At 36.1% G+C, this 17,732-nt stretch overlaps 1 protein-coding gene across 1 annotated transcript in view; it reads left to right on the top strand.

Moving 5' to 3' along the window:
- The window catches only part of CPS1 (carbamoyl-phosphate synthase 1), a 120,767-nt gene that overhangs the window by 17,104 nt on the left and 85,931 nt on the right, over nucleotides 1-17,732 (top strand). The window contains exons 2-7 of the mRNA XM_026002212.2: nucleotides 4,754-4,863; nucleotides 8,184-8,328; nucleotides 9,448-9,537; nucleotides 11,232-11,288; nucleotides 13,421-13,513; nucleotides 16,195-16,284. Of these exons, the coding sequence (XP_025857997.1) occupies nucleotides 4,754-4,863; nucleotides 8,184-8,328; nucleotides 9,448-9,537; nucleotides 11,232-11,288; nucleotides 13,421-13,513; nucleotides 16,195-16,284 (585 nt within the window). The remainder of the gene's footprint in view (nucleotides 1-4,753; nucleotides 4,864-8,183; nucleotides 8,329-9,447; nucleotides 9,538-11,231; nucleotides 11,289-13,420; nucleotides 13,514-16,194; nucleotides 16,285-17,732) is intronic.

Below are 17,732 nucleotides of genomic sequence, written 5' to 3'. Positions count from 1 at the left end.
GAACAATTGTCTACTCTGTGCCAGGCACTGATGTTGGCCCTGGAGGTACACCAGCAAAGGAAGCCGACCTAATACTCTGCCCACCTGAAGTTTGAAAAATAAGGCAGTGGATGATATATTAGGAGGCAATGACTGCTATAAAGGAAGAGTGGACTAAGCAGATAAAGGACTGGGGAAGATATTAGCAGATAGAGCACTGGGGCGCATATAATTATTTTAAATAGGAGGGTCAAGGTAGTTCTCGCCAAGAAAATGGATGACATTTGAGTAGATGTGAAGGAGTCTTTTTTATTTTTAAGATTTATTTTTAAGATTTTATTTAACCCTAACCCTAACCCTAACCCTAACCCTAACCCTAACCCTAACCCTTTTATTTTAGGGAGAGGGAGAGAGAGAGAGAATCTCCAGCAGGCTCTGCAGAGCACAAAGCCCAACACGGGGCTTGATCTCATGAGATCATGACCTGAACTGAAACCAAAACTTAACTGACTGAACCACCCAGACACCCCCTGAAAGAGTCTTTAAATTTTGGACTTTAAACTCATAATCTGACATGAATTTCTTTTGTAAAATTTTAATTTGTATTACTTAAAGCATAGATGGAAAAGAAAGGGTGAATTCTTTTATTAAAGACACATCTCCCAAAGCCAAGGATATTTTATCTTTGTTATCCCCAGGTCGTTCAGTGATATTCTTCTTGAGATTTCTTCTTTTTATCATTCATGCAGATATCTAGGTCTTTTGCTAAATGGAGGGCCTAGGGACACTTGTCCATGTATCTCCAGAGCTTAGCATGGAACTTGGCACATTGTAGGTGCCCAGTGATTTTTTTTTACCTGAATGTCTAAGCAGTCTTATTGGCATATACATTTTTATTAATCACATAGGGGCCATGTCATGACCATGTCTACTAAGGTCATTTACTTAGTAGAATTCATATTTATGTATCCTTTGGTTACTTTCCCTGACATCGTAGGGGTGTACAGGCTTTTCTTCATTAAGGTTTCCTTTGTACTTTCCGCATTTGAAGTATTAAAGTGCTCTGGCAGTAGGCACTTAAATTATCACTTAATGTTACAATCTAATTCCTAAGGCTATGGACCTCTTTCTACTAGGATGAGGCTACTGAAATATCTTACAATAGTAACTAGGTGATTTCTTTTGGACTCATTGGAATGAAATAGCATTTGGGGAACTATTAGCTAGCAGAGGGGATTCCAAATAATAGCTCTTTGTTCAGAGTTCCTCTATCAATTCATAGATAAGTCAATTGGCACTCATCATTTTAAACTCATCAGAGGCCCATGTAGTTAAGTGGAATATAAAGGGTACTATAGGCAATAAACAGAAGCCTTGTAACAATATAATGTGTAGTGGGAAAGAGCATTGGAAGATCTATAAAAGCTGCCAAAAAGAACAAAAAATAAAATTAAAGGATCAAAAAGACATATTGAACACAATCTCAGGGACTATTTCAGGCAACAGTAAATGTCTCCTCAAATATATCTTTAAAAGGCTGAAAGCAAAGTAGAAATCTAGTCCCATGGAGAGAGAAAGAAAAATGGCAAGTAGAATTGTAGGAACAAGCTAATAAGAATTGGATTTGCTTATGTTAATTTTTACCTTTCTTTAAAATAATTAGATGGTGTCTAACCCAGAGATCAATTTGCAATTCTTAAATGGGAAAAGAAAAAAAAAAGATAAAAAAGTAGATGATATTTTAGGCAAGTATGGCTTAGACTAGGAGAGATAAACTGGTGTATAGAGAACAGTTGCATTTGTAGTTCAAGCCCATTTTGCCAACTAACTGCAGTTATTTTTAAGTTCTATCAAAGTTACATATTATTTAGGAAAATATTTTCTTCCCTCCTTCCATTTTGTGAAACATGTAGGTTACACATGAATTCCTCAAGAACAGAAAATAGTCCTTTTAGTAGAAAATACTTTTTGACAGTGAATTTTCATTACTGGACCAAAGAGTTTCACCTAGTGAAACATGTCAGAGATACCTAAGGAATTTTCCTATTAAAAATTCCCCTACCGAGAACCATCACCATAGACATTTGATTAGCTTATAATCTTTAGCAGTACACTGAACATTATTATTCTTACTTTCTAAAATCAACAACCTTGAATTGTAATAAGTCTTGAATTGTAATAAGTCAAGTCATCAGTCTTGAATTGTAAATAAACAATAGTTGGCAAGTTAAAATAAAATGCAAAATAGGAAAATCATGCTATTAGAAGAAGTGACATGCACAGTTGATTTCCTGTATACAGAAGCAGAATTCAGAACTTGTGTAGAAGCCTTGCCACCACTCAAATTACATTAATTACTTATTTTTCTTTATGCTGAGTAATTCCAAAGCTTTTAAAAAAATTTAAATTCAATTTAGTTAATATAGAGTGTAGTATTAGTTTCAGGGGTAGAATTTACTGATTCATCAGTTGCATACAACTCCCAGTGCTAATTCCATCATGTGCCCTCCTCCATGCCCATCACCCAATTACCCCATCCCTTATTCATCTCTCCTCTAGCAACTCTCAGTTTGTTCCCTATAGTTTAAGTCTCTTATAGTTTGCTTCCCTCTGTTTTCATCTTATTTTATTTTTTCTTCCCTTCCCCTATGTTTATATGTTTTGTTTCTTAAATTCAAAAAAAAAGTTGCTGAGAAGATAAACCATAATTATTCAAAGATAAAATATCAAGCTTGAGATCTTGAACCCTAGTTCCAAAGTGATACATAAAGTGAAACTTTATCTTAAAGATTATTTAATAAGCCAACAAAATTCCTTCGGGTCACTCTGCCTATGGCCACACACATATGCACTCACACACCGAAACATATATGAGAAGTGCAGTATAGCACTTTGTCCAATCTTTCTCAGAAATAGATCCATGCATTGTGCCTCTGATTTAAAAAAAATGAATTCTCCTGTTGAGAGGAGTATCTTCAACATATCAATTTTAATAGGATATACTAAATTATTTTGCATGTAAATATAAGTTCATGTGTGTGCATACCTACTATAAACAATATTTAGGCATAGAGTATATTGGTTTAAAGATGATCAAACACCGCTTTATACATTAAAGAGCAATCGTTCGAATGCCAAGAGATTTGTGTACTTTATACCTAAAAAAAGGCATTGTATTTCTATGGAGAAGACTACTAGAGAAAAATAGTCAGGTTTTCCCATTTTAACACTAGAAAAGCTGACTGCCTGTTGCTAAACTAAAAGAGAGTAGTAACAAAGGTCTAGAAATCACTTACTGAGCTTCTGCTGTATGCCAACGTGTGTGTGTGTGTGTGTGTGTGTGTGTGTGTGGTGGAAGTGGGGGTGGATGGTAGGGTACAAAAGGATTAGACACTATGAGTCTGGTCCTAAAACTGTAAGGGAAAGAAAGTAGAGAATTCCTGTTTCTCTTTAATGGATGCACTTAATCTTCTCAGAGAGAACAGCGAGAGAACAGCACCCTGATCTCCCTTACTTCAACAATTTCAGCTCATGGCCAAATTTATTTATATGTCTATACATTTGCCCTAGCCCTTGAATATTTTAAAGGAAATCTCATATATCATATTATTTTATTCTTAAAAACTTTGCCGTATATCTTTTTTTAAAAAGGGACTCTTAAATATAAGTACAGTGCCATCTCCAATCTTAAAAAATTATACCAAAAATTAACCAAATTTCCTCAATTCTTGCAGAAATATTTTTCTTTATATTTTTGTAAAACCATATTCCACTTATTTTGCCCTTTAGTTTCTTACGGAGTCTACATTTTGCCTCTCAGAATGTGGCTTAACACATTTCTCCCTTCCCTGAATTTTATGGATATTGAGATTTGACCTAATTTGTTTCAACAGTAGAATTTAGAGTATTTTTGAAGAGCAGCTGATGTCTGCTTCTAAGATAAGTTTCTCTCATTGCCCCTCTTCTTAGTCATGGATTTTTCAGAGGCTGGTTCAAAGACTAGTATGGTGAAGTAATCAAATTCAGAATGCCTTATACTCTAAAGAGAGAACCCGACATAGATACCATTAACTCTACTAAAAAAATATAATGTGATCTCTTTTTAGATGTTTCCTAGTGCTTCCTTTTGTATCAGTATTAATAGAGGGACAAAGTTTTGGCTCCTCTATGACCATAGAGCTCACCATCTCTCTGAGGTTTAAGCTAGAAGGAATCTTAAAGATTATCCATCACATTGTGTTCTGGAGACCTCTTGTGTGATGGAGTTGTCCCATGGGTTGCCTCTCTACATCAGGTCTCCGGAACACAATGTGATGGATAATCTTTAAGATTCCTTCTAGCTCTAAACCTCAGAGTGATGATGAGCTCTATGGTACAATACACAATGTTTTTGCAAACTCATGAACTTCCCTTAAAGCAAGACGCGGGCCACGCTCTGGAATAGTAAGGGGAAAAAGATAGACTTAACATTTCAGCTCAACAGAAGTATTTCTGGATTGTCAATAATTCTACAAGTAGACTTAGAATAGACAGTGTATCAACATGCTTCAGTTCTTTTTTCAAGCAAAACAAAACAGCTGCCAGTGACTAGAGCCATACGTTTGAAGAAAAGTGACAAGGAACAGGGGAGCAACTCCAAATAGAGGCCGTATGGTTTCATCAACTATAGTGTACACTTATTTAAAAAGTGTGTATATCATATCTTTGGATATTTCTCAACTAGTTGTGCCTCATGTTTTGTATTCAGCTAAGATTCATGGATCTGTTTCTTTAGGCGCAGACAGCACACATTGTCCTGGAAGATGGAACTAAGATGAAAGGTTACTCCTTTGGCCATCCATCCTCTGTTGCTGGTGAAGTGGTTTTTAACACGGGCCTGGCAGGGTGAGTAATGCTCGTGCTCCAAGGTTTTACTCTTCCTCTGTGTAGAGGAATAACTAGATGACCTGACTCACAGTGGGAAGTTGAAATCATCACATCATAATAAGACTACATATTCTCCTGACGTTGCTCTGTGCTTGCATGTGGTCCATTCCAGCATACACACAAACTCTTCCCTGCTGCGGTAAAATGAAAGAACACAAACACTGGTATTCCCCTGAAAATAAAGAATAAAATTAATCCTAGAAACCTCGAGTCCAAGGACACAGGTTATATGAGATTACTAAATGGCTTCTGCGAGGGAAGGTATAGATCTGAGTCAGGTAAAAACCAGAGCAAGGAAAAGGATGGGTAGCACACTGGTGCCATTCCTTTAACACAGTTAAGAATCCACCTTATGCATCTACTATGAACTACTATAAGGAGCTAAGAAAGTTCTTAGGTATTCTGTGTAATTTCGCACTATAGTAAGAAAGGTGAAATAACAGATACATTTATTGTCTTACAGGTTCAGAGATCTAATATTTTCAAAATTTATCAATTGAGACTCAACTCAGTGTTTAAGATTTGCTAATAGATGTGTGGCAACAAAGATAAGAGCTGCCACAGAAATCACACAGCTGTTCTAATCAACCAACAAACGTCTGTTCATTGGGAACCAGAAGACTAAAGTTCTGATCAACTTTCAATGACAATAGATTCTGCAATATTGAGAAAAATCACTTAACTTTTCTGAATCCTAGTTTCCACATCTAAAAATGAAGGAGCTGTATTAGATAGCAATTTGTAGCTGAGATTAAAAAAACAAACAAGCTGAGTCCTTTAAAAAAATTTGGCTGGGTGATTTCAAGAGGTTTCCTTTAGAGATTCAATGGACTAAACTTCCTTGGAGTATTTGAGAAATTCTTTAGGAAAATTCAGTTAACCTTATAAAGACAAGGAGACATTGGGTTAACTGATATCCAAGGTATCGACTGACCAAACTTCCATTATATTATTAACACACATTCTTCCGTAAACTCTCGACTCTCTGTTTGAAATGAAGAATATTAGGTGGGTTTTAAAAAAGTTCCACTGGTGAGAACATTAAATTACAGTGTATGAAGGCTGTTTGCAAAGTTTTGCTTCACCAGGCAATTATTTAAGCTTTTCGACAGCACTAATTACTAGCTGTGTTAATATACCTGCCAACAAACAACTGTTTAATATAGATCAGAATGATGGAGGGCACTAGAGTTTTCTTCCCTGTGATAGATTATGGGTAATAAATCTTGTCACATCACAAAAGTCAAACAGGACCTGATGGATTAATTTGCTTCTAACACTGCAGTTCTCTAGGACAAGCAGTATTTATTCATTTACCAGAGAGAGTATTGTAAGCATATGTTTAAAGGGAACGGCCGGTTCTTTTATGGAGAGAAAGAAGAAAGGGAAGTAAAATTAAATTAATTAAAGATGTTTTTGAAGTAGAAAAGGCATCCATTAATAAGATTAGTCCACAGACCCTATTTTCCATTGAGAATTGTTGCTTTCATTCATTGTGTGGCTCATTCAGCAAGGTGGTTGATAATTAAAGGGGTTATTTTGTTTTTCATCTTCAAGAAATGCATTTATATTGTGTGTAAGCCTTGGTTAAAAAATTATCAGTTCCTGACAGGTGAGAGGCATCTGAGAAATTAGCTGATGGAGGTGTGGATAAATATTACAGCACTCTAGTCACCTCAGGGGTTGCTGAGCTGAAAGACTAAGTGTTTTGTTGACAAAGGTAGTTCTGGGAGGAGTTTGTCTGGATGGGGTTGAAGAATTTATGGTGACTACTGCCTGAGTTGAACTTTATTGGTTTCAAGGTTGTTGATTCTGTCCCCCTCAGCACCTGAATTCATTTTCAGTAGTACTAATCCACAAGAAAAATTTGGTTTAACTCTTTCTGCAGAAAGTGAAAAAGTGAGGGGGGCAGTGGGTGAGTACAGGGGTGGGGGGAACCGCATTTGCATTGTATTCAGCGCAGAGAACAGCTACAGATAACTGCTGGTATTTACTAGAATAATGTTTCTTAATATTAAGAATAAGAGTGATATACATGCATATATATATATATATATCATAAAATTGAGACTATATGTGTCTTTAACTTTAAAATAAAGACCTAATGCATTCCTCCCTAATGCCACATTAGTACTTTAAATAGTTATTTGGAATCTTTTGATTTAGAAATCAGAAGTGCTTCAGGTCAATTCTTGTGGGATTGATTTTTTTTTCTAAGTTGATAATCATTCTCAAACCTATATACCTCTTTCTAAATCTATTTTAACAATCAAGTATATTGAGCAATTCTTTCTTAGAATATATGTATTCTTGTTTTTCCCCTTTTCCAGACTTTAAAATAAAAACCTACAACCTTTAGGTTATTGGGTAATTCTAGCACAGAGATGAACTCAGTCCTTTTTTTTTTTTATGATAGTCACAGAATGAGAGAGAGAGAGAGAGGCAGAGACATAGGCAGAGGGAGAAGCAGGCTCCATGCACCGGGAGCCCGATGTGGGATTCGATCCCGGGTCTCCAGGATCGCGCCCTGGGCCAAAGGCAGGCGCTAAACCGCTGCGCCACCCAGGGATCCCTGAACTCAGTCCTTTTAAATGTTCAATGAATTTTAATAAACATAGATACCCATGAAGTCACTGGTGATGCCAGTGACTTACCAGAGATGTAATCAGGATACTCTTCAGTTTCCTAAAAGACATTTTAAAAAAGTAACTTAAACATTTTTAACAATTAATATTTTGGTGAAACTGGCAGCCCTTAATAGTAAATATCAGTTTGGATTCATGTCTGGTAGGCCAGGAGAAACTTCAGGATACCTTCAAACTTTAAATAGAACGTTTCTTTTCAAAGTGAAGACCCATGAAGGAAGTTTTTAAGGAATTAAAGAGTTGAAGAAGTAGAGAGAATGAAAATTATGTGCCTTAGTACTGAGTACTTATGAGTCAGTTTATCTTAAAAGCAGAACCAGACCCACAGATACAGAGAACAAACTGATGTTTGCCAGAGGGAAGGGGGGTAACATTGTGTGTCAACTATACTCAAATGAAAAAGCTTTTTCAAAAAATCAGTTTGTCTTTTCATATCAGTCATATGATGGGATAGCTTTTCATACTCTACCATAACATTTCTTGAGATTTGTAAAATCTAGAGGCATCCTTATAGGATTTTAATCTCATGTTCTCTGATTGTCAAGAGTTCAATAATTAAGAGTACGTATGTGGATTGCAGTTTTGTAGTTACATACATTTTTTTGTTCGTAATTTTTTGGCATCTTTACTCAGGTACCCGGAAGCTCTTACTGACCCTGCCTACAAGGGACAGATTCTCACCATGGCCAATCCCATTATTGGGAATGGTGGAGCCCCTGACACTACTGCACTGGATGAACTGGGACTTAGCAAATATTTGGAGTCTGATGGAATTAAGGTAGTGCCAGTGATGACTATTTAAAAAGTCTCAATTCAGGGCACTTAGCTGGCTCAGTTGCTAGAGCATGAGGCTCTTGATCTCAGGGTTGTGAGTTTGAACCCCACGTTGGGAATGAAGCCTACTTTAAAAAATTAATAAAAAGTCTCAGTTGGGGGGGGTAGTTGATTTATTTTTAAGAATTTAAGATGGTCAAAGTTTCTCCTCAATACTGTAGTACAAACCATTAAACTTGTGTTCTCAACCTTATGTATACGAGAATAATTTTTAACATGATATTATTTTGAATCTCATTTTTCATGGCACTTTGCATTTGTTCTTAATGCCTTGGATGAAACTTGGCTAATTTGGAAAGATGTTGCTATAAGTCTAAATGACAACAATGCTACAAGAAATGGTGATGAATTATGTTTTAAAAGGTCTTTGGTAATCAACTCTGTATCAACTATTTGCCTTTTAATCTTATCCTACTTAGGGGATGAATAAAAGATAGCTATGTGCCAGTCTAAAAGTAAACACATTAAGATTTCCTAATCAAAATAAATTTGGATAATATTAGGAATGTGGACCATAGAAACAATAAAAAAATGTATACTCCAAATTCATCACTCTATTTTTCTTTTTCTTTTTTTTTTCCCCCACTCTATTTTTGAATGGCTTGGACTGATCACTTAGCTTAATTCTATTTCTCACCATTTTCCCCATATATCTCAGTCTCCTTTAAATGAAGATGAAAAATTATTTATTCTTCATGTACATTAAAGTAATTATTAATTAGATTATTGTTAAATGCCACGGAGAAAAAGTACCAAGGTGCTGAGATGGGAGCCTAGTTTAGTCATAGAATTTGGCAAATGGGGTAAGACTATTCCTCGACGTGGTAATTAAGGTAATAATGATGTATTTTATTTATTTATTTATTTATTTATTTTAAATAATGATGTATTTTAAGAGAAGAATGTTGATCATTTTTTTTTCATGTCTCCATAATTTTAAGCCTTGTATCTGTGGATATAATAAACGTTTTTTAAAAAATTGCAAACAGACTCGTAAGACAAGTCACAAGAGTTGGATAGTATTTTGTGGTCACCCCTTCAAAACAATTCCCTGTCTTTCCAGGTTGCAGGTTTGCTGGTGCTGAATTACAGTGATGACTACCACCACTGGCTGGCTACCAAGAGTCTCGGGCAGTGGCTACAGGAAGAAAAAGTGAGAAATATGCAAGCTGACCTGTCTGAACTAATTCTCTTCTAAACACCAAGGGCCATGTGTTTTTGGTTTAATCCACTACCTGGCACTCACACAGGCTTGGTAGCATTTCTTTTTGGGGAAAGAACCTAGAGAATGTTTTAGAATCTCTTATTTTCTTGAGCCACTTAATTTTCCCATCCCCTTATATCCAGGATTGCGACATAACAACTTGTGTCATGGGTTCTAGTACAGGCTTTACTGTTAACTATCTGTGTGATTTTGTGCAGATCGTGTGTAATCATACCATACTTCCTAAATCTTTAACTCTTATGGGATAAATAGATTGCTATTAAATTTCTTTCTGCTCAGACATTACGACTCTATGACATATAATTTGATATAATCTTATTTGAAGTAGTAATTGAAAAGGGTTATAAAACCTTGTCTTATACTTTCCTTAGTTTAAGTATTATTTTCTAATCAAATAAGAGGATTCTCCTGGTTTCAATATCAGATGTACTTAAAGTTAAGAGACCTGATATATTTTTGGCTTCATCTCCAGTGTTGCGATAGCTGTTTTTTGTTGAACTACTGTGGGATCTATAACTGATAGAGTATTATTCTGAGAAGCTCTGCCACACAATGAACATCTACCTAAATGTTCCTCCTTTCTGACAAATCAATAAATCTTGATGTTGGCTTCCTGGGTTTCATTCTTTATAAATCTTAAAGAGGGAGAAGAAGGCATCTATATCATCCTCTGAATCATTGCTCTTTCATTCTCAACCATTATCTGAATTCACCTCCATTCCCGAGACAGCTAATTTTTGTAACGGTCATTTAGGAGACCCTCTGCTTAATGTTTCCTTTGTGTCATCAGGCAACTGATATTACAGCTGCTCTGTGTCAGAACCAATGGTTTGAGTATAAACTTAATCCATGACTTGTTAGTTTGTTTTTAAAATGTGCTTTGAAACTTCTTTCATGATCACAGACACATAGAGTAGAAGAGGGTCTAAATAACTAGTTCACCTCTTTCTGTGTACAGTGAGGAAGAACACGTTGCTCAAACATCACTCAAATAAATGGGAAGCAAAAAAAATGCTGCTTCCTAACTCATTGCCCTTTTATTTTACCACATTTGTCTCTATCCAACCACTCAAAGAAAAGAAAACATGGTGGTATTGCCTGATTTCCTAATAGGATGGCCAAATCTCATTACAACCTGACTACTTAATAAGCACCTTCAGAAAAATGAGTTGAGTGTCTCATAGGTAGCCAGAACATTTGGCTTAACATGTGGATTTGCATATTATTTATATTTCATTGCTTATGAAGTTCACAAATTCCATTATTTATATATATAAATACATTTAATATATAATTATATATTATAATATATATAAATATGTAACATTACCTATTTAACATCCTGTTGTAAAAAGAAACAACACTGTAGCAGAAGATTGATGTTCCGAATTTCTCATTTTTTATTCTGAGGAAGGGCCTGGGTATTAAGAGTCCTGTTCCCAACTGGAACAGCAATTTACCGTGTTCTGACAACACAGTCACCCTGGGTCAGAGAAAAGAAGGAGCAGGGAAATTATTTACTGCTCAAGAAGATAGATGATGCTAAGTTTATAACTTGAAAACAATATGCTGGATCTAATTTCCTCCAATTTCACTGTCACTACAAATTTTTTTTCTTATAGGTCCCTGCAATTTATGGAGTGGATACAAGAATGCTGACTAAAATAATTCGGGATAAGGTATGATCATCATCTTTAGCCAATTCTATGTTTTCTTCTCTCTCTCTACATAGATAGATAGATAGATAGATAGATAGATAGATAGATATGGATATCGATCTATATATATTCCTGATATATATCGTATATAGTATATTTATGATGCTCACACTTTATAAATTAAAAAATATAATATATATTCTATTTTTTCTCAGTGCTTGAGGAATCCAGCGATATGAGAGAAAAAATTGGACCAATTTCTGTCATTTGGGCCTCTGTCATCTTGTTTTACTATTTCTGATGTATTTTCAAGACTGAATACTTGATTGGGATGCTTGTTGCCAAATGGACTCGAGATTAATTCACTTGGCAGCAGGTTATTTAGCGCCCACTGTGTGTTCACTGTCCCAGTGAGTCGAGGCCTTTATAATTCTGCTCAAGTGACAGGGTTAGTGAGACCAGTGGAGAAGGTAACCAGGTGCATAACGATTTTGCCTCAATTTAATAGTGACCTGCTGAAAAAGGCAAACAAGGAAGTGTGCAGCATTGGTGCTGTTATTTGTTTAGTCTTGGAAGAGTAATCTGTAAAATTAATGAGTTATATTTCATGGGTGTGTCCAATGAGCCCTGCAAACGTTACTTCAGTTATATAGTCTTTCGTAAGACTGTACCAATGACCGAGATGATAAAAGGTAATTTTATTTTTTGCTTGCATATCTGATTGCTGAACCATCTGACCCCTCCTTTTGAGAATATGTCATCATCATCTGCTTGCTTCTTCTAGTTGGAAAAGGAGGGCACTATTTTTTTCCCTACACAAAACCTTCATATCCCAGACCAGAAAGAAAATTACCTCACTAATGCTAACTTAATTCCCCAAATACCACTAAAGTTTCCCATTGAATTTTATTACATAAAAAAAGGAAAAAAAGAAATAATACTATTTCAAAGTGAAATAGACTCTTCAAGAAAATCTACTGTAGACTCCTTATTAGAATGCACATTGACACATAGGATCTCCGTAAAGAGAAAGAAGAACTTTCTGAAAACAGCTTTTTGAAGAAGGCACAGCCACACACCCATGACTGGAAGGAAGACATTGAGAGCTTACACAGTCCTTCCACTCCACCTATGATTTTACTTCCTCCTCCATAATTTTCCTGAGATACCAATGAGAATGACATGCTGGTATTTTCCACCCTTACTCATTCCCAGGTGACTGCTCCTTTCCTTAAGGGATACATTTCAGAAGGAAATAAAGACTTCTTTCTCTTCCCTTCAATGCAGTGATTTCCTTGGACCACGGCAAATCAATGAATTATCTTGACTTTCCCCAACCCCACCTGGTAAAATCTTAGTTACTAAATGCAATATGCTATTTTTGTTAAATAGATAAAGCTAGGCCTACTAGCAAATAAGTAACTCTTATGACATATCTAATAATAAAACATTTGCTGTGTTCAGGCTAGCAAGGCTAATTTGTGAAAACCTCACAGAGGTCTAAACATTCTTTAAAATTCAGGGCCTTAGGGACAACAGGGCATTGAACATATTCAAAACAGCAAATATTTTCAACTCCACTTCTCAAAGGTTGTGACTTATAGAGCATTTTCACATCACTTTGTAAATGAATTTTACTACCCTAATTTACTTAATTCTCCTTCTTTTCAAATTTCTACAACTTTTAGATTTCTTATTTTCTTCTCAATAGATTGTCTCATCCATGTCCCCAGTGAACTATCTTTAGGGCACATGCACAGAGGGAAGAGGTACCCTAAATGCTCTAATTTGCACCAGCCTGGAACTCAGTCGGACACCTGAATTCTGATGCCTTTTGAATTTGCTTACTCTAGGTGCCAGTTTCCACCCTAAAAATAAATAAATAAATAAATAAATAAATAAATAAATAAATAAATACATAAATACATAAATACATAAATAAATAAATTGTACTTCCCAGGGTGTTTCTCGAAACATATTGTGCAAATTGCTTCGTCTTTCCTGGTTGGGAAGATGAGAGACTTCTGCTGAGGTTTATGAGTAGTTATAGAGACATTTAGATCTTGGAGCAGCCATTTCAATCCCCGTGGATGGATCCTGTCAGTACTTTAACTATTGCTCCCTTTTTAACTGTCTAATTTTGTTTTTGATAGGGTACCATGCTTGGGAAGATTGAATTTGAAGGTCAGTCGGTGGATTTCGTGGATCCAAATAAGCAGAATTTGATTGCTGAGGTTTCAACCAAGGTGAGAGATTTCCCTTCTTTTTTTTTTTTTTTTGTAGTTTTATTTCTTAGAATATCAAAATCTTCACGTAGGCTGAGGTCATCTTCCTGAAGCACCCACATTGAGGGGGGGAGGATCTCATAGCTGCTAAGATATATATTACAAATCGGTGCATTTATTTTTTTAATTTGTTTAAAGATTTTATTTATTTATTTATTTATGACAGAGAGAGATAGAGAGAGAGAGAGAGAGAGAGAGAGAGAGAGGCAGAGACAGAAGCAGGCTGCATGCAGGGAGCCCGACATAAGCCATCCGGGCTGCCCCAAATCAGTGCATTTAAAGTTAGTAACTTTTACTTGCTGCAATGTAGCATCATTCAGAATGACTCTAGAGAACAGCATCTTATGAAGTATTCGTGCTGTGAGAACTTTGGTGCACCAGGGCCTTTCCTTAAGAAAATGTTATTAAGAGACTGAAAAATCACCTAATTAATAGCATGTCAGCCTCAGTGAAAACATACATTGATATTATCTGATATTCCCATTCCTATGCCTATTTACATGGAAAGGGGGACCATGATTATGGGTTCCTGAGGATCAGTCCTAACCTTGATGCTGACGTTGGGCACAAACATGCATTCACAGGATGGTGAAGCATAAGAAATATGAGTTGCTAAAGACAGTGAATTTTATTTATTTTTTTAATTTTTTTAGAAAGATTTTATTTATTTATTCATGAGAGACACAGAGAGAGGCAGAGACACATGTAGAGGGAGAAGCAGGCTCCATGCAGGGAGCCCGATGTGGGACTCCATTCTGGGACTCCAGGATCACACCCTGGGCCAAAGGCAGGCACCAAACCGCTGAGCCACCCGGCGCCCCAAGACAGTGAATTTTAAATTAGACATGTAATTGTTTATATATTTAGAACCTGAATATGTCATATGCAATATTCCCTTGTTTTTAATTCTAAAATATGTCCATTCAAATGGCATGAAACTTTCTTTGTTTTTGTTTCTATACATTCCCCTGTAAAGTGATTTAGTTGAAGACACAGCATGAAAAAGGGTGATTTTTCCTTTTAGAATTGAAAACTACCTTGGAGATCTACTGTGGCCTTTTCCACATGTGAGGAACACTGACCTAGAGAAATTCACCTTAAAATAAATTCTGTAGTCATAAGGTTAAAAACAGTGCATAATACATTCCTCTCTTCAAGACTCATAATGCACATTCATATATTCATGCGTCCGTGGGGTCTTGCTTAAAACTTGCCATTCTGTATGGGGAGTATATAATGTACTTTGTGTGGGGACCAGCAACAAGGAGCCTCTCTGTATTTTCGTCTATATCAAATCAAGAGAGCGATTGCAATGGTGAAAACTGACTCTGTTTCTTAATGCTAGTGCAATTAAATAATTTCACTGTAGCTGTGATAAAATGAGTGTTTGTATCAGATTATATTTCTTCTCTGAGTTTTGTTTGGATATGGTTGATAACTTAATTCATTGTCTTGTAATTGCAATTTGATGTAGCTACAACTAGATGGTAATATTGCTTTCTTTTGTAGTAGAAGCCTAAGGTTAAAAATAAATCTATACTTTTTCAGATTATTTGATGAGAGAGCTGATCTGTAGCACTTATGGATCAGCTCAGCAATAATTTCCCCAGATCATGGAAGGAATGGGACATTTTTTTTCTCTAGAATAGTTAACAGGGGAAAAAATGTGACAAATTTTATAGATAGATAGATGATAGATAGATAGATAGATGTATTTCAAGTGCAATTTAAGGATTATGATTTCCCATTCTATAGAGTTTGTAGAAAGTGGCGGGTAGACATTTCAGTTAAAGTAAAATGCTCTTTCAAATATCCAGGTTGCAACTTTCCTCTAAAACCTTTTGGAAACATTGAAATCATCCTAAATACAGGATATACTAGGTAACTCTCAAAGCCATAGTCAGTGTGGGCACCCAGCCCTTTAGGCTTTCTCTCCATTTCTATTATTTCTCCTTTTATGACTTTGGGGAACTGCTTCTTGGGTAAATGCCTGTGAAAATGGATCTAGCTCCAAGCAGTGCTTAAGATGTAGGTAATGATTATGATATGCTCAGGGATCTTTTTATGAAGTCTACCATTTAAATGTAAATGATTGCATAACCTAAAGAGACCAGTGGTCTACACTAGTTTAGCAATCCTCTGCCTCTCATACTGATTTTATCCATGAGCTCCACTGCATAAGCCTAATGCGCAACAGCTCTGGCCCATCCAAACTTTATTGCAAGTTGAGGATCAAGTGGTATTTAAAGCATGATGTATCTATTACCACATCTGTCTAGCGCTGAATCAGGCAATAATACTTGAAAATTCCATTGCCACTGGTTGTTAATGAGGTAAAACATGGGAGAGATTATTGTTAACTATGGAAGCAACTAATTTCTTAGGGATCATTGTTATTACTGTAATCAACATTTTGTATAAAGCAGCAAAGTATCATTTCCCTCATAAAAAAAAAAAAAAGATACAGTTTGTGGCACTCGCTGTGCCTTATAAATTGATTGTTAACAGCCAGTCACTCCCTAGTAGTTAGCAATCAATCTGTTGCCAATAGAAGTGCAAAGCATCCTCAGATGTGTTTATGATATTGGCGTGTTGCTCTTGGCTGGTACTTCCCTCTCACTGTCTGCTTGTTCAAATGGCAGGATGTCAAGGTGTATGGCAAAGGAAACCCCACGAAGGTGGTAGCTGTAGACTGTGGGATTAAAAACAATGTAATTCGACTACTAGTAAAGGTAAGTAATCTGTTCCGTCTGAAAGGTGAGGATTTGTAATTTTTTGAGGATTCATAATATTGATCTTTCATGTTAAACTGATCTCCTTTCTCTGTTTCAGAGATTTGTGTGTTCCCTTGGAATGTCGGGGGATCTGCTCTCTAGTTGTCTTTGATCTACAAAATAACACATGTATCCCTGTTAAAATTAGAGATGTAGACTATATATTTTTTTAAAAAAATCTTTAAAGGCCACAAACACAGAGAAGAATGATGGCTATTCTTACCACATATTGACTGACATTCTGAGATATGCCATGTTGACTTTCTTTGGGTTTAGAGATGACCAGTCAGTTGGAGAATTCCTCTACTGGACTCTGTTTATTATGTGCCAGCTGTTTACAGGGATCATGGCCTGATACAGTACAAATTTTCATGTGGATTGATATAAACTTTTAGACAACCAATTAAAGTCAAACCTTAAAAATCCTTCAGGAGGGTGTCACCATTATTATAATTTTTTCTTGAATATTGTTTTGTTGCGATTTTTCCTCCTCCCACCTCTCCATCTCTCCCTCTCTATCTGTGTCTCTCTCTTTCTGCTGATGCTGTCTCAGAGGTCAAAGACTGTGTTTCTCTCTCTCCCTCGGTCTCTAACACTCATGCACACACACACACACACAGACACAGACATTTGCATAACACCAACATAGTGTGAGTGTAGAGGAATCCTTCAAATCACCTTTGCTTTGTTAGAGAATATCACCAATATCCAAATCATGATTTCATATTCTGGTCAATTTTATTAACCAAAATTTGCATGGACTCTTCAGTAGCAGATGCTCTCAATGGCCTATATATATATCTCCTTCTCATTTTACCATTATAAGGCATTTTGCCCAACCACCACTTGAAACGTCTCTACTTCATTGCCTGCAACCTCTCTTTAGATGGTTGGAGCCTGTTGGGAAGTAGGAAATACCACACAATTAATGGTCCCAGAGCAATTCCAACCCAATGACTAGAGAAGGTCAGCGTGTAGATATCCGAACTTCTTTGTCCCATGACTGAGCTATCTTGAGGGTGGATAGTCAACACTGGCTCTCAGAGCTCCCCAGTGGACTGAAGCTCTAGTTGTCCACAGGGCTTGGTAACACACACTTCATGGGGTGCTTCACAGTGTCACTTTCTGTTGGTACTTCTTAGAAACCCTTCCAAATATACTTCTTTCCCTCAAATCCTTGTCTTAGGAAATGCTTCAAGGGAAACCATCAAAGATATCTCCCTACCGACTTCTATATACAAAAGTTCTAATTATTCTCTCAGAGGTATAAATACTACAAGTAATATGAGGAAACCCTAGGAAAGAAGGCTGATGAAATTTGGTCAGATTTTTTAAAAAGCAAAACTAAAAAAGGTGGGAGGTGGACCAACTAAAAATTTGCAGAAAATAGATTTATCTTTTTTTTT

Source organism: Vulpes vulpes, chromosome 16 (genome assembly GCF_048418805.1).
Source record: "Vulpes vulpes isolate BD-2025 chromosome 16, VulVul3, whole genome shotgun sequence".
NCBI lineage: Eukaryota > Metazoa > Chordata > Mammalia > Carnivora > Canidae > Vulpes > Vulpes vulpes.
This window is presented reverse-complemented; position numbering and strand designations above follow the sequence as displayed.